General features: G+C 42.8%; 1 protein-coding gene across 1 annotated transcript; it reads left to right on the top strand.

Annotated features, from left to right (window-relative positions):
* Positions 1 to 7,178: 7,178 nt before the first annotated feature.
* LOC132829012 (elongation factor 2) lies at positions 7,179 to 24,660 on the top strand. Its single transcript, XM_060846277.1, has 15 exons — positions 7,179 to 7,282; positions 8,431 to 8,645; positions 9,204 to 9,385; positions 9,999 to 10,210; positions 11,606 to 11,784; positions 12,221 to 12,326; positions 12,569 to 12,682; positions 13,013 to 13,151; positions 19,368 to 19,563; positions 19,882 to 20,140; positions 20,230 to 20,337; positions 20,418 to 20,771; positions 21,031 to 21,213; positions 21,637 to 21,769; positions 23,870 to 24,660. Exons 1-15 carry the CDS (start codon positions 7,280 to 7,282, stop codon positions 24,061 to 24,063), a joined length of 2,577 nt encoding a protein of 858 aa, XP_060702260.1. The 5' UTR covers positions 7,179 to 7,279; the 3' UTR covers positions 24,064 to 24,660.
* Positions 24,661 to 25,256: the final 596 nt, after the last annotated feature.

Here is a 25,256-nt window from a genome sequence, read left to right as displayed (position 1 = left end):
TAGAATGCCACAGGCTGTAAATACTAATTAGGGGGCAAAGTTTTAATTGTCAACCTGTACGGTGGCCTAACCCTTCTAATCGGAATTTTAAATTGTATTAGTTTGAATTTGACTTGCATTTATGGTTGTTTTAAAGTTGAACTGATGTACATTTTTTGAAAAACTGGCAAGATTTTGGTTCTTTCAGCAGTGCATCATTTTCTTTCACCATCTGGTTAAAGAGTACAAACTGGTTTTAAAAGCAGCAGTTAGATTTGATCAAAATCAGTGGCCTTAAGTTCACTCATCAGTGCAATTGTAACACTCCTAACACAAGGTGACAAGTGATTCGTTGGGGGAAGGGCATGGATCTCAGCACGTCGGTCCTCAGAGTAGGAAGAGGGGTTCAGGCGACGTTTTGTTTTATGAAGCGTGTTCACTGTAGCCAAACTGTGGGTGAGTTTGGAGGATGTCGGCTGACAGGAGGAGAGGCATAAAATATTTCCTTCTCCAAATCAGAATCCCATTCCTCACTCTCAGATGGATTAGTATTCTTTATGGGTCTTTGGGAGAGGGGAGGGTGGGGTAGAAGGAACAGTCTCTGTCATTCGTCCTGTCCTGCGTGGCTGCAGCCTGTTCTTATCCATCGGTTTTCCTTTTCATTAGGGCCCCTGACATTTCAGTTTAGGTTCTAAATCTTTGCTTTCCTTTTTTTTCTAGCCAATTCCAATTCTGCTTCTAAATCATATGCTTCACGTTTGCATTTTAGTTCTGTCCAATCTAATTCAGATCCTTCCTCAGTTAATGGACTAATTCCCCATTTAATACAGTTTTGTCTCCATGATGATCGCATGGATTTTTCCCATTTTTCGCTAGCTACCTTTTTCCATGCTGATCTGGCTTCTTTCCGCTTACTTCCCTTCCTTTTTTCCCAAATCCCTTGTTCATTCAGTCATAGAGTCATAGAAACGTACAGCATGGAAACAGACCCTTTAGTTGGCATGGACGGGTTGGACCAGATATCCCAACCCAATCTCGTCCCACCTGCCAGCACCTGGGCCATATCCCTCCAAACCCTTCCTATTCGTATACCCATCCAAATGTCTTTTATATGTTACAATTGTACCAGCCTCCATCACTTCCTCTGGCAGCTCATTCCATACATGTACCACCCTCTGTGTGAAAAAGTTGCCCCCCAGGTCTCTTTATATCTTTCCCCTCTCACCCTAAACCTATGCCCTCTAGTTCTGGACTCCCCGACCCAAGGGAAAAGATTTTGTCTATTTATTCTATCCATGCCCCTCAAAATTTTGTAAACCTCTATAAGGTCACCCCTCAGCCTCCAACGCTCCAGGGAAAATAGCCCCAGCCTGTTCAGCCTTTCCCTATAGCTCAAATCCTCCAACCCTGGCAATACCCTTGTAAATCTTTTCTGAACCCTTTCAAGTTTCACAATATCTTTCCGATAGGAAGGAGGCAATAGTCCAACAGTAGACTAACCAATGTCCTGTACAGCCACAACATGACCTCCCAATTCCTGTACTCAATACTCTGACCAATAAAGGAAAAGATACCAAACACCTTCTTCACTATCCTATCTACCTGCACTTTCGAATCACATCTCTTGAATTCTTAACACTCCCTAGGACCTTACCATGAAGTGTTTGTCCTGCTAAGATTTGCTTTCCCAAAATGCAGCACTTCGCATTTATCTGAATTAAACTCCATCTGCCACTTCTCAGCCCATTGGCCCATCTAGTCAAGATGCTGTTGTAATCTGAGGTAACCTTCTTTGCTGTGCGCTACACCTCCAATTTTGATGTCATCTGCAAACTTACTAACTGTACCTCTTATGCTCGCATCTAAATCATTTATGTAAATGGCAAAAAGTAGTGGACCCAGCACCGATCCTTGTAGCACTCCACTGGTCACAGGCCTCCAGCCTGAAAAACGACCCTCCACGACCACCCTCTGTCTTCTACCTTTGTGTTAGTTCTGTATCCAAATGGCTAATTCTCCCTGTATTCCATGAGATCTAACCTTGCTAACCAGTCTCCTATGGGGAACCTTGTCGAACATCTTACTGAAGTCCATATAGATCACATTGACTGCTCTGCCCTCATCAATCTTCTTTGTTACTTCTTCAAAAAACTCAATCAAATTTGTGAGACTTGATTTCCCAAGTACAAAGCCATGTTGACTATCCCTAATCAGTCCTTGCCTTTCCAAATTTTAATGACTAGAGTTAAATCATGTGTGCCTCTTAGAGGCCATTCCTTATTTTGTTGAGCAGCTGCGGCCCATATTTCCCTTAATGGTTTCTCATAAATAGGATACAGACATTATTTCTGTGAGGGGACATTTGTCTTTCACCTTATCTCGAATTACACCCTACTTTAAATCTTCACAAAATTACTGATCTACAGGGGCTCCAACCCCAATCACTACAGGTCACACACACAAAACACAAACAATCACTCACCAACAAACAAATGTGCGTCCAAACCAAATCTCAAAGGGTTAAACTTTCTGCAAGCAGCAGAGAATTAGCGCTAAGTCTCTGTGTGCCTGTCTAGCTTGTTTGCGCTCCCTCTCTCTCACACACACACATATACACACACGAACATTTTAGAAGATAACAAACAATAAGACTAATTATTTCTGCAAAGCATTCTTGACATCCTAAAACTTGACAATTTCTTGGTTTTATTACCTATTTAAACAATCTAATTTAAGGTTCCATCAGAGAACTGTAAGAGTGAAATGGGGGAAGCCACACACAACAATACAGACCGAGAGCAATCAAGGTATAATATTTCCTCATGGGCCCATTGGTCTCGGGTCTGACCCTTAGGAAAAGCTCAGCTTTTCCAGTTTCACTCAAACATAGCCCTTGTTGGAACCCTGCTTGCAGTGCCAAGTTGTTAAAGTGGGGATTTGAGACGGCCCAGGGAATCCCTTGTGTACTCAGACCTGTAAAGCCCCTCTCTTGGTTTGTCCTGGAGATCGTACACTTTGTAGTCTGGAATAAAAGCCTCTTACAGACAGTTTAGTTTAATTTTAGTCATCCCCTTTATTCACTAATAGCATCACTGTTACAACATAACACTGATACCTATAAGCTAAACTAACTAGGTTCCAATAACCTAGGAAAGTAAGGTACCGGCTCTTCAAGTGCCCCAGCAGGTTACTCCAATGTACTGATACAAAGTGGCTTCCTTTATCCAAAAGTTTTAAAAAAACACTGCATATTCTTAATAATGCAGTGAAAGACAGTAATTCGTAAGGAAGAAAAGTTAATTGGCAGGTCTGTGTACACTTGACTGATCACTCCTACAGGCCTTGAGCTATCCATCAAGTGGGAAAAACAAATCTAGCCAAGTTAGGCGTCTGCTGGCTAGATAAGTTCCTATAAAGAAGTGCCAGTCTAAATTAAGATGTCATAAGGTAACCTTGCAGAGCTTGCATGTCTGATATCATTGTTTTACAAAATGGCTTCTTAGCAAGGAGGGCAAAGCTTTGACCATAAAATGGCTTCCTGACAGATTGTGTCAAAATCTCTTCAATGTTAGGTTTAGAATAATTTTAAGCTGGGAACAGGTTCCTGCTTTTTATCTTAAGCACGGAATTATTCTGTACCTGAGGTTGAAATGTTACCTCAAGGTTGTATTTAAAATGATTAATTAATCTCGAACTAAACATGCCTTCTTTTCAAGTTTGTGATTCAAAATCAAATAAGATATAAGATCTAACTACTTAGAATTGACAGTGGGGCAATCATGGTCTGTAAAAACAGCAAGTAAGTTAAAGCTTTATCAATATTACCTTTTACAGAGTTTGCATTTCATAACAGTAATGGCTGCTCAAAATCATCAAGAAGTCTCAAAATGCAATTAAATTCAATCCATAGCAAGAGCACAAAGAGTTAATTTTCTACTGACTCCAACAGCCTCAGCACTAAAATGGCCTCTCTCTCTCTCTCTCTCTCTCGTGTTCTTTTGATGTTTCAAGTCAGCAAAGATTTTTTTTCTCTCTGTGTCTGCAAGAGGTAATAAGAATCCATTATAATTGGCAGCATCTAACTATTAATTACAAAGTTTTTGATCGTGCCAAGTTTTGTTTCAGAGTCAGAATCAAACACTATCATTAATTTCACAAGGGAACGGCTGTGAATGTTATCACTTGGTGTCCTGTTCACATAGATTCACCAATGCTCTTAATTGTCTTCCAGCATCCTGTTATCACTTGGTGAGCACGGCTGTCCCTACCTTCTGCATTCCTTAAGATCCCCCCTTCCTCTGAGCCTTCCTGCCAGTCTATTTTCTAGTGCAGTAAATGTGTTCTATAATTCAGCATTACATGTTAATCTAAATGTTTAAAGACAACTTTTAAGGCTATAGATTTTCTCATTCCCTCCTTTTGTCATTTAATGACAACTACTTGACTTATACAAGTATAATTAGTCCATTCAGTCGATTTGTATTCTTAATAAGTCAAGTGTCTCGTCTGGCAAGTCATCGTCTGGAAGAGACAAGTTTTAAGGCTATAAACGTTCTCAAGTGTGTTATTGGAAAAATGGAAATACATAACATTTGGCTGTGATACCTGAGTTTTGGTTGCTGTTTTGACAACAATTCAAATTTAACCAATTAGTTTACATTATGCCCCAGGATACTAAAACCTAATCAAGTTTGAATTTATTGTTTTACCAATATCGAACCAATAAGAGAATCTGATGTTGGTGGAGGGAGGGTGGGGGAGTATAGAATGAGGACATTTTGAAAATTGGTCAGAGAGCAACTGCCATAAAGAAAGAAACTGGAGAGCTAATTGCCCATCTTGTAATAAACATCAAGATGATGACCCAGGGAGAAGACAGCAGAATCAGAAGGAAATTACAGATTCGGAAGACTGGAAAGAAGACATCATAAGAGACTGAATGGAATTGAAGCGATTAGGTTGTTGTAATGTTTAACAATTGTGTAAGTGGAGCAGCATTTTAATAGAGTTGGGATCAGATAGTAATTAGTTAAGAAAAAAGGGGCTCAGATTGGTGTTGGTGTTCATTGTCAGAGTGAGGAGAATAAATTGTTATTTTTTTCCTTTAAACAGTGAAAATCAAAGTTTCTCTTTCACTCACTGACAGTTTTAGTAGATTATGAGGTGAGGCGAGCTTTTCTGGAGTATTAGTTTTAATTAACAGAGGGTTCAACCTCGACGTTATAACAGTTTGGGGACTCGTCACCTAGGATTTGGACAGGTTTAGACAGATCTGGATGGCTTTGGAAAGATTTGAACAGATTTGGGGTACAAAATGTCCCAGCAGAGTTAAACACATTTAGCAGTTAGTGTCCTAGACCTTTAAATAAAATTTAGGTGAGAAAAATGTGTTTAACTTCAGCTACTTGTAGTTGGTTAGATTAGTGTGAGAGAAATGGCACTTTCTGTTCCTAAATGTGTTTTGGAGGTGGAAGAAGTGACTTTGGGAGTTTACAAAAGGTGAGCAAGGCAAAGCTGCGACAATTGGCAAACAAACTGGAGCTGGAATTGCCTGTGTCTCTGAAAAAAGATGCAATTATTACGGAAATAACTGAACATTTAAATGTGCTGGAAAAGCCATTAGAATCTTTGGAAATAGCTAAAATTTAATTGCCGATGAAAGGCTTGAGTTAGAGCAAAATCAAAGGAAGAGAAGATTCTTAGCGGAACAAAGAGGAAGAAAGAGAGAAAGACAAAGGGAGAGAGAAAGAGAGAGAGGAGAAGCAAGACAGTTTGAACTGAAGAAGTTGTGAATTAGGCAGAAAATCAAGTTAACAGGATGGTGATGAAGGAAAAAGGTAAATGTATACAAATGTGTCAAGACACAGCAACATTTCAATGAGAATGCTATCAAAGGATTTTTTACTTCTTAGAAAAATTGGCTCCGTGGATGGAGTGACCTGAGAACTCGTGGGTAATGCTAGTTCAAGCAAAGCTGGTAGGTGGGGCCACTGATGTATTTGCAGCGCTGTCAGATGAGGATTAAGAGATTCTGGAGATGTCAAACAGGCTATTTTGAGTGTCTGTGAATGGGTACCAGAAGTGTATATACAGCAGTTCAGAAACATAAAGGAAGAATCAGGTTAGACGTTAAGTTTGAAAGAATTAAGCACAGCAAATTTGACAGATGGGTGTGGGCCTTAAAAAATAGACAAGGCTGAGGGGTGACCTCATGGAGGTTTGTAAAATCATGGGGGTCATGAACAGGATGAATGGACAATTTTTTTTCCCTCGGTTGGGGGAGTCCAGAACTAGAGGGCGTAGTTTTGGGTGAGAGGGGAAAGATATAAAAGAGATCTAAGGGGGGCAAGTTTTTCATGCAGAGGGTGGTACGTGTATAGAATGAGCTGCCAGAGGAAGTGGTGGAGGCTAGTAATATTGCAACATTTAGAAGGCATCTGGATGGTTATGTGAATAGGAAGGGTTTGGGAGGGATATGGGCCAGGTGCTGGCAGGTGGAACTAGATTGGATTGGGATATTTGGTTGGCAAGATAATTTGGACCGAAGGGTCTGTTTCCATGCTGTTCATCTCTATAATTCTATGACATATTGGGCTCTAAGAGAGATTATTCTGCTGGAGGAGTTTAAAAACTGACTTCCAGAGATGATAAGTACTTATGTCGCTAACAGAAAGTTAAAAGAGTGAGACAAGATGCAGAGACGGTTAATGAACACGCATTGGTGCATAAGGTGAAATTTTGCTTCCGACTAGAATTTAATCTGCTGCAGGAGATTTATCACTATAGAATAAAGAGTAGAGGGAGTGATGGATGCAGGTACAGTTACAATGTTTAAAAGACACTTGGATATGTATATGAATAAGAAATGTTTGGAAGGATATGGAGCAAAGTAGGCAGGTGGGACAAATTCAGTTTAGGATTATGGCCGGAGTGGACTCGTTGGACCTTAGGGTCTGTCTCTGCGCTGTATGACTCCATGAGCTGGAGTTTGTTACCATCATAAAGTTCTGATTCATGATCAGAAAGTTGATGTTGAACACATTTGTATCTGTCTTTTGCAGACTAACACTCAGGTCGAACTCCCTTAACGCTTGATTGTGATGAGTTGCAGTTGACCCTCCCTTCCAACAGTGGGCCCCCTGCTCGGGAGGACCGGGCCTACGGCGGTGCCACGTGACGCAGCTGCGGTTGGTAAAAGGCCCGGAAGTTGCTGGAACCGGTCCTTTTCTCATCCGCCCGTCCTGTGAGGCGGATAGAAGCCGGAGCCTGAGAAACAAGCAATCTAGCCCCATCCGGCAAAATGGTGAGTCGGCGGCGTCTCCACCGAGTGGGGGGATGCGCGCCGGGCGCTTCATCGCTATTTCCGCTCAGTATTGAGGCTGGATGGCTCCGTCCAGGCGCCGATATTGCCGCTTTTTCGCAGATGGGGGGGGTGGGGGGAGAGCCGTTAGTGGGCCCGACAATGGAGGGAGGGGGATGGGCTACGGGCCGCCCGCGGTGATGCGCAATCACAGTGAAGCGGAATGGGGGAGGGGAGGGGGGTATGTTTCTGCCCGTAACCTGGGCAAGCGGGTAATGGGGGGGGGGGGGGGGATTTCGGAGTGAGGGTCCGGGGCGGGACAAAGCGGGGCGAAAGGCGGGCAGGGTCGGAGCTGTCACTGGGTTTCCGGCCCCTCTGGGTGCGGCTGTGCGTCACTCGGGGCGGGGTGGAATGGGGAGGGGGAGAGGGCTAGGCCGGTACCAACCGCAGACCGTTTTACCCCCCCCGGGGCCGTGCCCCGGTCCCCCGCCGCCACGTGGAGCTGGAGTCCCTGGGTTTCAGGGTGGATTGTCGCCGGGGACGTGGCTTCTTCCCCCTGTCTGTCCACCCCCCCCCCCATCCCGGGGCCGGCCTCCTTCCTTTGCATTTTATTTGGCAGCAGCTTGAGCCTGACTCATCTCGCCCTGTTGGAGGAATGGGATTGATTGCGGCACACGGTGCATTAACGTGATCAGCTTTCCAAAGCGGCTTGTGTGTGTGTGTGTGTTTTACACACGTGATGTGTCAGTCCGACCTCTGATACAGGGTATTGATCGTAGTCCCTGATTTTTTTAAGGTCAATATGGTATGTTTTGGCTTGAATTTTTTAGTCCTTTTTTTTGCAATGAGGCGTCGGTTTGCATTACTGATTAAACGTGCTGCGTTATAAGTGGTGTAGAGCATTCTGATCCGTCAAAGATGCCTGTTTTTTTTCTGGTGGCGAAGGGAATAACAGTGGGCTAGTCCTGTTTTTTTTGGTTCTATTTATGGAATGGGAAAGAGTCTCCTACACAGTTACCTTGGGTTCATAAATGACGCAGTGGTTGAGCCAAATTTGTCAGGGCATACCAGTAGTTTACTGATCTGCCTGACTTCATTTTTAGTCAGGGACTTGGCACTTGTACTGATATTATATAATAATCGGTTTCTAGGTGAACTTCACAGTAGACCAGATCCGTGCCATCATGGACAAGAAGTCCAACATCCGTAACATGTCTGTGATTGCGCATGTTGACCACGGCAAGTCCACTCTTACTGACTCTCTGGTGTCAAAAGCTGGGATTATTGCTTCTGCCCGTGCTGGTGAAACCAGGTTCACTGACACTCGCAAGGATGAACAAGAAAGATGCATCACCATTAAGTCAACGTGAGTGATTTAATTTTTTTCCTTTTTTAATGAGCTGCACTTTACTCGTCTTGGGTTCAAGTCCGAGTGTAAATATTTGCTGTAATACTGCAAGGAGATTTTAGAGACGAAAAACAGCAGATGCTGAAATCCAAAATAGACAGGCAGGTGGCTGGAAGAACACAGCAAGCCAGGCAGCATCAGGAGATGGAGAAGTTGACATTTTGGGTGTAACACTTCAAGACTGCAGGATTTCAGCCTATAAGAAGGTTTACAACTGAAACATGGACTTCCCCACCACCTGATGCTGCCTGGCTTGCTGTGTTCTGCCAGCCGCCTCCTCGTCTATCAAGGGGATTCTACTGCTACATCCCAAAAAGTCTGGTGATTTGTGCATAGCTCTTAACCTGATCATGGTCTCATCCTTTTATGTATGTTTCTTTTCATGTGATCTTGCTGTACTAGAGTACCAATTCTAATAAAACTCTAGTGTTGTGTAATTGCTGCTTTCCTATTATAAAGCTTGGTGCTAGCTCATTGTTTTAAGGAATAATGTAGTAATTTTGAGTTTTCGTGCAGTGCCATCTCCCTGTTTTATGAGCTCAAGGATGAAGATTTGGCTTTCATCAAACAGTGCAAGGATGGCAGTGGCTTCCTGATCAACCTGATCGACTCACCTGGGCATGTCGACTTTTCCTCTGAAGTAACAGCTGCTCTGCGTGTAACTGATGGCGCCCTTGTTGTGGTAGACTGTGTCTCTGGTAAGTGACAATCGTTCCTGTGGCCAACATTTTGCACAAAGACTTAGTTATGAAGTCACTCTCCATCAAGGTATATGGGGTGGCAAGGTGGCCCAGTGGTTAGCACTGCTGCCTCAATGCCAGGGGTTCTGGTTCAATATCACCTTTGAGTGACAGTGTGGAGTTTGGACATTCTCCCATGTCTGCGTGAACTTCCTGTCCCAGTCCAAAGATGTGCAGGCTAGGTGAATAAACCATGGGAAATTCAGGGACCGGGGGTTGGGGTAGGGAGGTGGGTCTGAGTGGAATGCTCTTTGGGTGCTTCCACACTGTCTGGATGCTAATCAACTCAATGGAAGCATGATATAAGGGAAACAAGCCTTAAAGTTCCTGAACTTTTTTCAATAATTTTTAAGAACTGTATAGCAGTGCATTTGTGGACAAGGATTTAGGCCAAGCGTTTGATTTTTCTGCTATAATTGTGATATGACATACTGGCTTCAGTTTTGAAACTCAATTGAGAATTGTACATATAATCCCTCCATTCTGGTCCAGCTTTCTTGGTAAGTGTCTAGGTGAAAATTGCTTCAATTATAAGTTTAACCTGATGAGTGGAATTGTTGCTTATTTCCAGGGGTATGTGTGCAAACTGAAACTGTGCTGCGCCAGGCTATTGCTGAACGTATCAAACCTGTGCTGATGATGAACAAAATGGACCGTGCCTTGCTTGAACTGCAACTTTGTACAGAAGAGCTCTACCAGACCTTCCAGCGCATTGTGGAAAATGTCAATGTCATCATCTCTACCTACGGTGAAGATGAGTGTGGTCCCATGGGAAACATCATGGTAAAGTGGAATTAAAAGGATTTCATGAGATTTTAATCAATCCATTTTGCTGTGTTATAAAATGAGCTGTGCCCATCCAATACCAGTGAGTATTCAGTGCAAAAAATTGTGGACACTGAAGATCTGAAACACAAACTGAAACAGACATTGGCAGACCTGTTTTTCCAGCGGCATCTGTGGAGACAGAGCAAAGTTAACATTGAGTCCAGTGACGCTTGTCTCCGAACTGATGAAAGTGTGACTCCTTTTTCATTTCATCTGATACTATAGTTCAGTGTACTGGTCCCTGTTTTCTCGTGTTGTCCCCAGAATGTTAACTGACATTTTTCATTCTCCAACTTAATAGCCAATTCCCAGAATTGTATAAACTCTGAGGATTGTTCATGCTCCCATGTGTAATTAGAGACAAAATGATTGCAGATACTAGAGTCCAAGGTCGACAAACAGGAGGCTGGAAGAACACAACAAGCCAGGCAGCATCAGGAGGTGGAGAAGTCAACATTTTGGGTGTAACCCTCCTTCAGCCTTGAAGGGTCACACCTGAAACATTGATTTCTCCAGCACCTGACGCTGTTTGGTTCTGTTCTTCCACCTTCCCACTTGTTTACCTGTGTGTAATTGGCTTCTGCCTGATTGTTCTAGAAGAACATTTTTATTTGCCTAATGTTTGTATTGCTTTGGATTTCAGATCTTTGATAGCTTATATGGTTGAGCCACACCTTTAAGTTTTCTACTGTCTGTCTGCTGTTTTCATGTTTCTGCTGGTCACTTTGGAAGTGAAGGAACGACATCAGAAGGGAGAAACCAAGTTAATGTCTCTGACTTTCCACACGCTGTCAGATTTGAACATTTCCTACTTAACATGCTGTTGGTTAAAGGATGTGACTCTATTCTGTTCAAATGTGCTGTTTCCAGCTAGTAAGGGGAAAATAAATTGAAACATGAGTCTGAGGGGGAACTGGTTTAGTATCTTGCTCAGAGTGGTGTCAGACTTTGTTTTGTACGTATTACTTGCTGCTATTTAAGTTCACTTCATCTTCCAAAATTTACAGCTGCTTAACCAGTTTTGATTTGTGGCTTTGGAGCTCATGTTATAAGCTAATGCAGCATATGGCTGCATTAAGGAATTTTCAAACTAGCCCATTTTTAAAACAGAAACCATCCATCTGAGCTTCTGTTTAAGCATGTCTATTTATATACCACCATCCCACCCATCTCCACCCCACCCATCTCCACTCCACCCCCCCCAAAAAAAACTTTCACGGAACACTGTCTGTCTATCTAGTTCAGATGCGAATGGCTCTGATGCATGACTAGTGACGGCACTAATCTGTGGATTGTGATTCTTTATACTAAGTGCCACCAGGCCCACTGAGTTTTCTTTCTCCTTTCCAGGTTGATCCAGTTTTTGGAACAGTTGGTTTTGGTTCTGGACTCCATGGTTGGGCTTTCACCCTAAAGCAGTTTGCAGAAATGTACGTTGCCAAATTTTCTGCTAAGGGTGATACTGCCCTTTCTCCAGAAGACCGTGCCAAGAAAGTAGAGGATATGATGAAAAAACTTTGGGGTGACAGGTGAGTTGCTGATTTTCCTGTTCTAGAAACCAGTCCAAGTGCGAAAATACTTGGCTCATTTTGTTCATGTAGAGAAGCGTTTTTATAGGGTAAAAGGAAGTAGTTTGGGTCATTGTCTACCTGTACACTCAGATTTTCTTGTGCCATTGAAGTACTGGGGACACCTGTCCAACAGTTGTCCTCCAGGCCAGTGCCAAGTTATTCCTTTGCATGTAACGTGCCTCTGCCTTGTCCAACTTTTAAATGGTTGAGACTTTCTGTTTGTGACAGGCAATGTGTCAAATACACTAGCAGACAGAAGTATTCTTGTAATTAATTTGCATTTACAACTTGACCATTCTTTGCTTCACATACTTAGTTCAAAGTGGCTGCTGATTTCTGCCAGTTTTTCTGCATTGGCTTTTGAAAACTCCTTAATTGTCCATCGCAATTTCAGGTATTTTGATCCGGCTGCTGGTAAATTCAGCAAGTCTGCTACCAATGCTGATGGCAAGAAGTTGCCCAGAACTTTCTGTCAACTGGTCTTGGATCCCATCTTCAAGGTAAGATCATGAACTAGCATGTGAGCAAATGTTATTGAGCTTGATGTGATGACCTTTCTGTAATTTCTTCACTTTGACCTGACTGTTCAGTGATGAAAAGCAAATGTCTGAAGCTCAAGAACTTGTATATTTTAACCTAGAGTTTGATCTAAACAACAATTGTAAGTAAATGTTGTCACATAGTCCAATACATGGACTGAAGTTATTTCTTTGTAGAGTAATGTTTTTGGTTTTCTTCATAGGTCTTTGATGCAATTATGAATTTCAAGAAGGATGAAACCGAAAAATTGATTCAGAAGCTAGATATAAAGCTGGACAATGAAGATAAATCCAAAGAGGGCAAACCTCTGCTAAAGGTGGATAGCTCTGTTCTCAATAGCAAAAATATTGCCCATACTATCATGCTTTATTGCCCATATCAGGATTATGGTTCTGGTGACATACACTCCCCTCAATTCATTTTGATTTGTCATCTTTCTCACGAGTTAGTAGGACTAGTGTGCACTCGCTTCCTTGCTGCCATATTGAAGAGTTATTAGACTACTTGGCCTATTTCAAGCATAATGCTCCAGGCCTTAATTTCTTAGTATCAACTCATTTCTCGTGTTGCAAACAGTGCTGACTTTACTTTACCCCTGCTTCTTGGCTGTGATCTTTATTTTTGAAAAATGTTTTATTGTATGCAGGCTGTTATGCGTCGCTGGTTGCCTGCTGGTGATGCGTTGTTGCAGATGATCACCATACACCTCCCATCGCCTGTCACCGCTCAGAAATATCGTTGTGACCTTCTGTATGAGGGACCTCCTGATGATGAGGCTGCCATGGGTATGTTAAAAATGTACTTAGACCAACTATCCAGTAGATACTTACTTAGTGGGCAGCACGGTGGCACAGTGGTTAGCATGGCTGCCTCACAGCGCCAGAGACCTGGGTTCAATTCCCGACTCAGGCGACTGACTGTGTGGAGTTTGCACATTCTCCCTGTGTCTGCGTGGGTTTCCTCCGGGTGCTCCGGTTTCCTCCCACAGTCCAAAGATGTGCAGGTTAGGTGAATGGGCCATGCTAAATTGCCCGTAGTGTTAAGTAAAGGGGTAAATGTAGGGGAATGGCTGGGTTGTGGGTCGGTGGGGACTTGTTGGGCCGAAGGGCCTGTTTCCACACTTAAGTAATCTAATCTAATCAAATCTGCCAGGCATGTCATGGCACATCTGGGGTGCTTTGAGAATTGAAGCTGAACTTCATGGCCCAGATTTAGGGGTGCTACCACTTTACCATGAGTTCATTCTTCAACGTATATTAGTTGAGTACCATTTCTTTTGTATGTATCCCCTTCACTCTCCAAACAATGAATTATCACTGCAAGAGCAAGATATTCTGGTTTTGTTTCTCTTGTGGCATTGGGCAACATGACAGATGTGGCTGAACAAGCAACAAATCTTATTCTTGTAGCAACTTCCTTAATATGCGAATCCTCTGACACCTTTCATTGTGAGCCACTTTATCCCAAATCCACTCCGATGTAAATCGGACACGTTCCTGACATTTGTCAGGAAAAAAACCCTCTGTCCTTTTTAAGACCGTTATCCTAATCACATCTCCATCTTTGCAACACTATTAAATCTGCTCCTTTTACTCAGATTATTTTAGGCACCTGTTGACAGTGCTGACTGATATTATTGAAGCCTGCAGCATCTGTTGCTGTCCTCAAATCTTGATGAGACTACAGTTGTCTACTTGCATTAATTGTAGTTGGAAGATAACTTATACTCTCTCTGACCTTTTGAGACAAACCAAATTGATCTTTGTGTTAAAGCTACTTCCAGCTTATCATTTCTATCCTTCTGGCCTCTTGCATTTTTGATTTTTAATGATTGCATTGTTTCATGTCAGCTGTAAATTTGGTGTTGGTGTTCAAAATTTGCTTCAGGTTCCACTTCAGAACTGTTTGTATTACTGCACTGGAGTTAAATAGAGTAGGAGCAGAAGATGCTGTCTAATTCTGGACTGAGCCACTGAAGAAGCGTCCTTTCCATGGCCACCTTTTTATCAATTTGATTGCCCCTCAGCCTTTAAAACTTCAGTGGAAATGAGCTGAGTCTAGGACCGAGTCTATATAGTTCTTCTGGAACGAGGCTAGGGAAATGAATCAAGTTAGACGAGAAGTCCTGAAAGACACTTGTAGTATTCCAAAATTACTGAATCAAATGACAAAAGGTGGTGAGGAAATTAATATTAATCATCACTGGAGGAACGATGTCAGGGAATCTAATGGGGACGCTAACAATTTTTTCCAGTTTGTATGCAGATCTGAAGTCTTTTGTCACAATATTTTTGAATGTTTTTGCTTTTGTTCCATTTTGTTAATGGATTGTCTTTAACTACTGAACAAATGCCATCCTTGATTTTAACAGTTTATATCAACATGTACCTAGTTTTTGTTTGTGTCTCACCCCTCAACATTCAGGAACCATGTCTCCATAATGACTATCAGATCATGGCTATTGAAATATAGAACTCATCAAGTAATAAATTGATATGTTCAGATACAGGGTCTTCAGTTTTGTTATTGTAATCTCAAGTCTTGATTTGGTTTATTCCTGGATTATTATCCAGATTAGAGATCTCAGAATGGAGGGAGAACTAGCTACTTGAATACAGAACTGGCTCGAAGGTAGAAGACAAGAAGGGTAGTGGTGGAGGGTTGCTTTTCAGACTGGAGGCCTGTGACCAGTGTTGTCCAGCAAGGATTAATGCTAGGTCCACTGCTTTGCATTACTTAAATGATTTGGATGTGGACATGGGAATGATTGGTAAGTTTGCAGATGACACCAAAGTTAGAGGTGGTGGATTGTGAAGGTTTCCTCAGTACAATGGAATCTTGGTCAGGTGGGCTGAGGAGTGACAGGTGGAATTTAGTTTAAAACGTGAGGTGCTGCATTTTGAAATGGCACATCTGGGCAGGGTTTATACATTTGATTGCAAGGTCCTGAGGGGTGTTGCTGAATAAAGATCTTGGAGTGCAGGTTCATATGTCCTTGAAAGTGGAGTCTCAGGTAGACAGAATAACAAGAGTCTAGATTAGAATGGTGCTGGAAAAGCACAGCAGGTCAGGCAGCATCCAAGGAGCAGGAAAATCGATGTTTCGGGCAAAAGTCCTTGATCAGGAATAGAGGCAGGGTGCCTGCAGAGTGGATCTCTCTTTTGCCCAAAATGTCAATTTTCCTGTTCTTTGGATGCGGCCTGACCTATAATTTTCCAGCACCATGCTAATCTAGACTTGTAGTTTCCAGCATGTGCAGTCATTGTTTTTACCTAGGATAACAAAGGAGGCATTTGGTATGCCTGTCTTTATTGGTTGAGTATAGGAGTTGGAAGATTATGTTGTGGCTATACAGGACATTGGTTAGGCCACTTTTGGAATATTGTGTGCAATTCTGATCTTCCTGTTGGAGATGAAAGATGTTGTGAAACTTTTCTGAACCACTTCAAGGATGTTGCCAGGTTTGCACCTATAAGGCGAGGCTGATCGACTGGGGCTATTTTTCCTAAATATTGGAGGCTGAGGGGTGACCTTCATCGAGGTTCATAAAATCATGAATGGCAGGAATAGGGTAAATAGATGGGTAAATAGACTGGTCTTTTCCCTGGAGTGAGGGGGTATCCAGAGCTAGATAGCATAGGTTCATGGTGAGCTGGGAATGATTTAAAAGGGTAGTGCATGTATGGAATCAGCTGCCAAAGGAAGTCGTGGAGGTGGGTACAATTACAGCATTTAAAAGGTATCTGGATTGGTATATGAAAAGGAGGGCTTTAGAGGGATATGGACCAAGTACTGGCAAACAAAACTAGATATATTTAGGATATCTGGTTGGCATGGGCCAAGTTGGACCGAAGTATTTGTTTCTGTGCTGCATATCTCGGACTTAACGGAGATGCAAATAGTGGGAGTTATGTGGTTGATGCCAGCAAGTGTAGACCATTCTAACAGTACTCGCTGCCAGTATCCTAGAGTATGGTAGTAGCCCATACTCTGGAATCCACTTCTCCCAAATTGGTCTTTAGGTGACACATACATCTCTCCTTTCACAAAAAGGAGGTTCACAAGGAAATTTGAATGTGGCTGAGGTAATATTATCAATTATAATATTCTTGAGGGCCTACCATTCAATTTGGTGCCTAGTTCTTCATGCACTATGCAAAACCTCTCTCTTCGCTTCACCTATGCTTTTGGTACCAATGTTCCCTTTAAGCTGCATGATTGTGTCCAAGCTTCTCTATTCTGTATCAACCTTTTGGGGCCCACATAGCTTGAAAGAAAACTAAAGGGAATTCTGGTTGCTACATCTGTGGCCCAGCCTGAGCATTTGGCACTGGACAGGCACGATTGGGGTATTATCTCTTTGCAATCCCCTCGCAATACTATACCCTACTACTATATTCTTTCTTGTCCCCCCAGTTGAATGACTTCCTGTCCTATCGTGCCATGCTAAACTCCCACTGCAACTCCCAGGTTTCCTCTTCCCACTATCCACTCCACCCGCCCCCGACCTATCACCTTCATCCCCTCCTCCACTCATCTATTGTACTCTATGCTACTTTCTCCCCACCCCCACCCTCCTCTAGTTTATCTCTCCACGCTTCAGGCTCTCTGCCTTTATTCCTGATGAAGGGCTTTTGCCCGAAACGTCGATTTTACTGCTCCTCAGATGCTGCCTGAACTGCTGTGCTCTTCCAGCACCACTGATCCAGAATCTGGTTTCCAGCATTCAGTCATTGTTTTTACCTATTCATCCATGCAGCCTCTTTTCTACCTTGCACCCTCAGTAATGCCCTCTCTCACTGACCACTTAACCTAGAGTCTGTTGTATAGCACAGAAACAGATCCTTTTTGTCCCACTCATCCATGTTGAACAGATATCCTAGACAAGGTCCTTTTGTACTTTTGAGGTGACCTCCTTCACTGTCCATTACACCACCTGTTTGACACCCTGCGACTTAGTAACCATACTTCCTATTTTAGGAGAAAGGACTGAAGATGCTAAAGGTCAGTCAAAAAGTGTGGCACTCCTACTTCAAGGACTAGTTTTCCCCTCACGTGGTCAAAATTTCATCCAGTGCATCACGTCGACTTCCTGCAGGTCTGCTCCTGAACCCCACCCCGCAAACTGCAACAAGGACACAACACCCCCTGGTCCTCACCTTCCACCCCACCAATCTCCGGATACAACCAATCATTCTCTGACATTTTTGCTACCTACAGACAGACCTCACCACCAGAATTTTATTTCCATCCCTGCCCCTATCACCTTTCCGCAGACACCATTCCCTCTGCGACTGCCTTGTTAGGTTCATACCCTTCACCCCTAGCACCTTCTCTTGCTACCACCTGTGGTGTAAAACCTGTACCCACACCTCTTCCCCTCACTTGCATCCAAGGCTCCGAAGGATACTTCCACATCTAACAGATTTTCTTGCATCTCGTCCACTGTCTGTTGCTCTTGATGTGGCCCCCTCTGCATTGGGGAGACAGGATGCCAACTTGCGGAACATTTCAGAATATCTCTGGGACACGCACCAATCAACCCCACCGCCCTATGGCTGAACACTAACTCTCCCTCCCACTCCACCAAGCACATGCAAGTCCTGGGCGTCGTCCACTGCCAAATCCTAGCCACCTGACGTCTGGTGAAAGAACACCTCACCTTCTGCCTTGGGACACTCCAATCAATGGATCAAGTTTATTTCACTAGTTTCCTCATTGCCCCTCCCCTCACCTTATCACAGATCCAACTCTCCAACTCCACATCACCCTCTTGAACTATCCTACAGGCCAATCTTCCTTCCTTCCCACCTGTCCACTCCAACGTAGCACCATCGCCCCCACCTTCATCTACCTATCGCATTTCTAGCTACCTTGCCCCAGCCCCACTCTTTCCTCCCCTCTTCTTTCCCCCCCCCCCCCCTACCATTTTTCTCTTGGGCCCCCTCCTCCCATTCCTGATGAAGAGTTTGTTTGAAATGTCAACTCTCCTTTGATGCTTTTCCAGCACCACACTTTTTGACTCTGAAATTTCTATATTCACAACCAAGTCATTTATGTAAATGGCAAAAAAAAAAGTGGACACAATATTGATCCTTGTGACGCACTACTGAACATGTGCAAATCCTGTTACTCAAAATCCCCTCCAACAACTTAATATCACTGGCCTGTCATTCCCTGACTCTTGCACGCCATCTTTCTTAAGTAATGGCACCACATTAGTCAACCACAAGTCTTCTGGCATCTCACCCGTGACTATTGATGCAAATACCTCAACAAAGGGTCCAGCAATCTTTTCTAGTTTCCACAAAGGTATGGGGTACACCCAATCAAGTCCCATTTCAAGATGTTCAGTACCACCTCTTATAAAATATTGACACATTTCATGGTATCACTTTATTTGCTGAAGTTCTTAAGTTTCCGTGACCTCCACAATCCATACTGACTCAAAATATGTTTAGTATCTCACTCACCACCTGTGGTTCCATAGGTAGGCAGCCTTGTTGATCTTTGAGGAGCTCTGAAGGAGACTTTAAGTGGTGTGACTGCCTCCTGATGCAAAGAATTCCAGATAATGTCTTGTCCCCCTCCCAGATGTCATGTCAGTTCAGCAACCGGTTCAACCTCTGCTAAAGCTTCTCAAACTTTGATTCTGAGCAAAGAAGTGCTCAGTAAACAATGATATTCAAGAGCACCCACATGCTATACCTTTGATTAAATGATCTGAACTGACTATTCTATTGCTCACTCCCTTGCTCTGTCTTTATAAATTGTAACAACGTTTTGTTATATACTCCAACTTGTATATTATCTTGCAATTAAGAATTCAAAAGACCACCTACCACCTCTACATACCTTTTGTCACATTGTTCATGCTTAACTTGGTTTGCATTTTTGCATTTAGACCCCTAACTATCTGGCCAAGGGGACTTTAATTTTTTCTTGGTTGTTAGGGAGCTTAGTGTGAAGAAATAATTTAAACTTTTGTTTGGTTTTATAAGGCATCAAGAACTGTGACGCAAAAGGCCCACTGATGATGTACATCTCCAAGATGGTGCCCACAACTGACAAGGGCAGGTTCTATGCCTTTGGCCGTGTCTTCTCCGGTGTTGTTTCCACTGGTCTTAAGGTCCGAATTATGGGACCAAATTACACTCCGGGCAAGAAGGAAGACCTTTACCTGAAGCCTATCCAAAGGTTGGTGGTGTGGTGTAAATGTCTTCCTTTGTTTAAAACCTTGTAATTTCAGTAGCATTTACAACTCAGTTTTAATTTTTGCCAAGCTAAAATGCAGTTTTTATTTTAGTGGCAGACTGATTCAGTTAGGGTCTTGAGTGTCTGCCAGACGGTGTATTAAATGTTTAAATGCCTGTCTACCTGCCCTCTTGAAATATTACATAGTAGCTAAAAGTGAATAAATAATACTGAAATTTCTTTTGTATAGTTATTCCTGAAGCTATAACTTGTTGAATTCTTCCTATCTATTACTGAACAGATTTTTATTTTAATTTGCAGAACAATTCTGATGATGGGCCGTTATGTGGAGCCTATTGAAGATGTGCCTTGTGGAAACATTGTTGGCCTTGTTGGTGTTGATCAGTATCTCGTGAAGACCGGTACCATTACCACTTACGACCAGGCTCACAACCTGAGAGTGATGAAGTTCAGCGTCAGCCCTGTTGTACGTGTTGCTGTTGAAGCCAAAAATCCAGCTGATCTGCCGAAATTGGTTGAAGGACTGAAGCGTCTCGCTAAGTCTGACCCCATGGTGCAGGTAGATTGTTTGTGTTGCTTAGTAAATTGGGTTAGTGGGGTAAGAATGAATCACTTCATTGCTAAATCTCCCTTGCCTCTATATTTAAGTGTATCATTGAGGAATCTGGGGAACACATCATTGCTGGTGCTGGTGAGCTGCATTTGGAAATCTGCCTGAAAGATCTTGAAGAGGACCATGCTTGTATTCCCATTAAGGTAAGACTCTTGGAAGATAGCGGAAGGTTGATTCCACTGAAGTGAATCTGCAAATAATCGGCGTTCTTATTTTTGTCTAGAAATCCGACCCAGTTGTGTCTTACCGTGAGACTGTTACTGAAGAGTCCGACGTAATGTGCTTGTCAAAGTCTCCCAACAAGCACAACAGGCTGTACATGAAAGCTAGACCATTGGCAGAGGGCCTTCCAGAAGACATTGACAAGGGTGAAGTTACTGCCCGTCAAGAGCTCAAACAGCGAGCCAGATATCTTGCTGAAAAGTATGAATGGGATGTCACGGAAGCTCGTAAAATATGGTGCTTTGGACCTGATGGCACAGGCCCCAACATATTGGTTGATGTGACTAAAGGAGTCCAGTATCTCAATGAAATCAAGGACAGTGTCGTTGCTGGATTTCAGTGGGCAACCAAAGAGGTGAGGTTTTCTGTGTGTAATAAGTGCTGTTAGATTTTTCATCTCCAGTAGTCATTTGGACACCAGCCAATTACATAGTATGGTATTTGTAGTGATTAATGTGGACATGTTTAAATAGCTGAAAAAACTTCTGTGAAACTGACCTTAATTTTAAAGGAAAGTTTAATATTTTAAAAATGTGTCAAAGTTATCATCTTGTGTAACTTGTCCTTTTTCGGAGCAAGCAAGAAAGTAATATCTTCCACTTTTTCTTCTTCAGGGTGCTCTCTGTGATGAGAACATGCGTGGAGTGCGATTTGACATTCATGATGTAACCCTGCATGCTGATGCTATCCACCGTGGTGGTGGTCAGATCATTCCCACTGCAAGAAGATGTCTGTATGCCTGTGTGCTGACTGCCCAGCCGAGAATTATGGAACCTGTCTACCTGGTTGAGATTCAGGTATTGGGTGCTTTTAATTATACCATTTGATTTTCCCAATCTCTTGAAATGGGTTTTATAAATTCACACGTTACCTGATTTTAACGGCACTCTATGGATTACATATTTTCCACTGGTTATTCGTTTCCTATTGGAAATGGATTCTCTGAACTGATCATCTTTTGAGGAACAATTAAATTCTGGGTCTCCAGGAGGCATTCTGCTACACAAGCAAATATTGAATGCTGGCTTTGCAACAGAATTATTGATGGATTTTCTGATTCCTCTTGTGACACCATTTAAAACCAGCTATTTTACGGTTTCATAGAACAGCCACACTTCAATTTTTTAAAATGTGATTATCAAGACATGCAAGTTATTGTCATTGTCACTTTCTTTGACAATGAACAGAATAATTTGGAGTCATGTTTCTTTGAATTACAGTGCCCGGAGCAAGTGGTTGGTGGTATCTATGGTGTACTGAATAGGAAACGTGGTCACGTGTTTGAAGAATCCCATGTTGCAGGCACACCCATGTTTGTTGTCAAGGCTTACCTACCTGTAAATGAATCATTTGGTAAGTAGCTTGGTGTTATCTTGCGGTAATCATGGCTGGCAAAGGAAGTAAGGGATGATGTAAAAGCAAAAGAAAAAGCATTAAAAGTAGGTGAAGATTAGGATCTTCTTAAAATCCAGAGGATAACCTAGAAAAAGACATGCACGGAAAAGATTAAATGTCACTAAGTTAAGCTAGTAATATAAAAGATTTAGATTAATTAGATTCTCCACAGTGTGGAAACAAGCCCTTCAGGCCAACAAGTCCACACTGACCCTCCAAAGAATCACCCACTCAGACCGACTTCCCACTGCTTAATGTGCTGAATACTATGGGCAATTGACCATGGTCAATTCACCTGACTTGCGCATCTTCTCTGTGGGAGGAAACTGGAGCACCTGGAGGAAACCCAGGCAGACACAAGGAAAATGTGCAAACTCCACACACCATTGCCGAAGCTGGAATTGAACCCTAATGCTGTGAGGTAACAGTGCTAACCACTGTGCTGTCCTTGTAAGAGATTGCAAGAGGTTTTTAGATATTTAAAGGAAAGAGACAAGAATGGACATTGGACCATTGGAAAATGAGGCTGGATAAATAGTAATCAGGACCAAAAATGTGAAGAGATTTTGCATCAATTTTCAGGGGAAAGACCCCATAACAGAACTTTCAGGAAAGTAAGGGAACATAAGTGTAGTGACCATCAGTAAAGAGAAGATGCTCAGAAAACTGAAGATCTTGGTGGGTAAATCACCCTGGACTAGGTGGACTATACCCCAGGGTTCTGAAAGAGCTAGCTGAGAACATGGGACAGGCATTGGTACTGATCCTTTCAGGAATCAAGTCAGGGAGGTTTCCAATGGAATGGAAAATTGCTAACGTAACACCCCTGTTTAAGAGGGAGGCAGAATTCAGGAAACTATGGGCTGATCAGCCTGACTTATGTATCTGGTAAGATTTTAGAATCCATTATTAACAATGAGATTGTAGAGTACTTGGAAACAGAACTGAGGCAGCACGACTTCCTCAAGAGGTCATTCCTGACAGATCCATTTCCAATTCATTTGAAGAGGTAACAAGTAAGGTAGACCAAGAAAGTTGGTGGACATGATCAATTTGGGTTTCCAAAAGGCCTTTGACCAGGTGGCCTCAAAGATAACAGCCCATAATGTTAGAGGCAATGTACTGGCCTGTAAAGAGGTTTGGCTGCCTCTCGGAAGGCAAGTAGGAATAAAGGGATCTTTTTCAGCATGAGAGTTAGTGACAAAGTTCTACAGGGTTCAGTGTTGGGACCATGTTATATCTTAATGATCTGGACAAAGGAACTGAGGGCATTGTTGCTAAATTTATACGTGAGACTTGAAATAGGTGGAGGTTCAGGGAGTGGAGAGGAAGCAGGGAGGCTGCAGAAAGATGTGGGCAAAGAAGTGGCAAAGTAAGAGGTTATGCACTTTGGAGGAAAAGGAGGTACAGATAACTTTCTAAATGAGGAAAGGCTTTAGCAATCTGAAGCACAAAGGGACTTGTCCTGCATCAGTGCTCGTTTAAGGTTAACATGAAGGTTTCATCGGTGGTTAGGCAGTCAATGCATTTTTAGCAGTCATTTTTGATGAGGCTAGAATGCAAGAGTAGAGATGTACTTCTATCACTGTATAAAGCTCTAGTCAGACCACATTTGGAGTATTGTAAGTGGTTTTGAGCCCCTTATCTAAGGAAGGATAAGCTGGCATTGGAAAAGTCCAGTGGAGGTTTACAAGGATCTTGGGCATGAAGGCTCGTAGTAGGAATGGTGGTTGAGGACTCTGGGTCAGAACTCGCTTTAGATGGGTGGGGGTGGAAGTTTGAGAAAACCTGAGATGCCTGAATGGAGTGGATGTGGAAAAGATGTTTACACTAATAGGAGATTCAAGACCTGAGCACTGCTTCAGATGGGGTGTCCTTTCTGGAACTGAGGAATTTCTTCAGCCAGAGGGTAGTTAATTTGTGGAACTATTGGCCATAGTTAAATGGCAGAGAAGACTCAGCGGGCTGAATGGTCTGGTCTAATTCTGTTTCTATATTTTATGGTCTTATGAAAGACTGGACAGGTTAACAAGCATTGTGCGTTTTTTTTCTAAACAGGTTTCACAGCTGACCTGAGGTCTAATACAAGCGGCCAGGCTTTCCCACAATGTGTTTTTGACCACTGGCAGGTCCTACCTGGTGACCCCTGTGATGGAGCCACTCGCCCAGCTCAAGTTGTGGCTGAAACCCGTAAGCGCAAGGGCCTGAAAGAGGGCATCCCAGCTCTGGACAACTTCCTGGACAAGTTGTAATCTTTAACAGCACATCATTGGAAATCTGATCAACACCCCATTGGCTGGCTCTTCGAACTAATTAGTGAATTATAACATTGCCAGATTAGACATGGTGGTGTATTGTATTGTATTGTATTCTTGCAATGAGGTTCACTGCAAAAAGAATGGACATCGTAGTGGCATAAATTAAAAAGAATGTTTACCTCGTATTTGGATTCTTCTTTATTGCATTGCTGCGTCAGAAACCATCTTGTGCCATGCTAGCTTTATACACATTCATTCACTTACTTTTCATTAGTAACTCTTGTCGCCTGGTCTGATATTTATTGCCATTGCCATTGCCATACTTAAAAGATTAGGCACACTGTGCTTTTGAAGTTGGGGTTTTCCAATTCTGGGTTTTCATTTCTGAAAACAAAACTTTATGCACAGCAAGTTGTACAGCAGTGGACTTTGCAGAAAGTTGGTGGGAATTACCTCCAGTCTACAGACTGGAGGCTAATGGGAGTTTGAGCACCTTGGAAATGAGTTTGATCGTCATTTAACATTGTGAACGATGAAAATGCAATAGATTGTATTGGTGGTATATAAACAATAAACTTTGATATAATTGCAGTTGTGCTCCTTGTTGGTTTTGCCTGCACCATGTCTGCTTTGGCAGTGATTATGATTTGCTGCTTGGGATTATGGAATAATTCTAAAATATTTGACTGTTATGTGCCCAAAGATTCTTTCAATGTGTTAGAACAAATCTGTTAGTAGATTGTTCAGAATTTTCAGAAATCTGGTATTAAGATTAATTTTTAATTCTGCAACATTTGTGTTTACAAAACTACAAATAATGGCCGCAAATGTGTTGCTGGTCAAAGCACAGCAGGCCAGGCAGCATCTCAGGAATAGAGAATTTGACGTTTCGAGCATAAGCCCTTCATCAGGAATAAGAGAGAACAGCCAAGCAGGCGAAGATAAAAGGTAGGGAGGAGGGACTGGGGGGAGGGGCGATGGAGGTGGGATAGGTGGAAGGAGGTCAAGGTGAGGGTGATAGGCCGGAGTGGGGTGGGGGCGGAGAGGTCAGGAAGAGGATTGCAGGTTAGGAGGGCGATGCTGAGTTGAGGGAACCGACTGAGACAAGGTGGGGGGAGGGGAAATGAAACTGGAGAAATCTGAATTCATACCTTGTGGTTGGAGGGTTCCCAGGCGGAAGATGAGGC

The sequence above is a fragment of the Hemiscyllium ocellatum genome, chromosome 28 (assembly GCF_020745735.1).
Source record: "Hemiscyllium ocellatum isolate sHemOce1 chromosome 28, sHemOce1.pat.X.cur, whole genome shotgun sequence".
NCBI classification, from domain to species: Eukaryota; Metazoa; Chordata; class Chondrichthyes; order Orectolobiformes; family Hemiscylliidae; genus Hemiscyllium; species Hemiscyllium ocellatum.
The sequence above is the reverse complement of the archived record's forward strand: the minus strand, read 5'-3'. Positions and strand labels throughout refer to the sequence as shown.

Excerpts from the sequence above, each read along its gene's own strand:
- LOC132829012 (XM_060846277.1), top strand. Across the intron at positions 9,386-9,998 it reads TGTGGTAGACTGTGTCTCTG|GGGTATGTGTGCAAACTGAA; the intron begins GTAAGTGACAAT and ends GCTTATTTCCAG. Across the intron at positions 11,785-12,220 it reads AAAAAACTTTGGGGTGACAG|GTATTTTGATCCGGCTGCTG; the intron begins GTGAGTTGCTGA and ends TCGCAATTTCAG.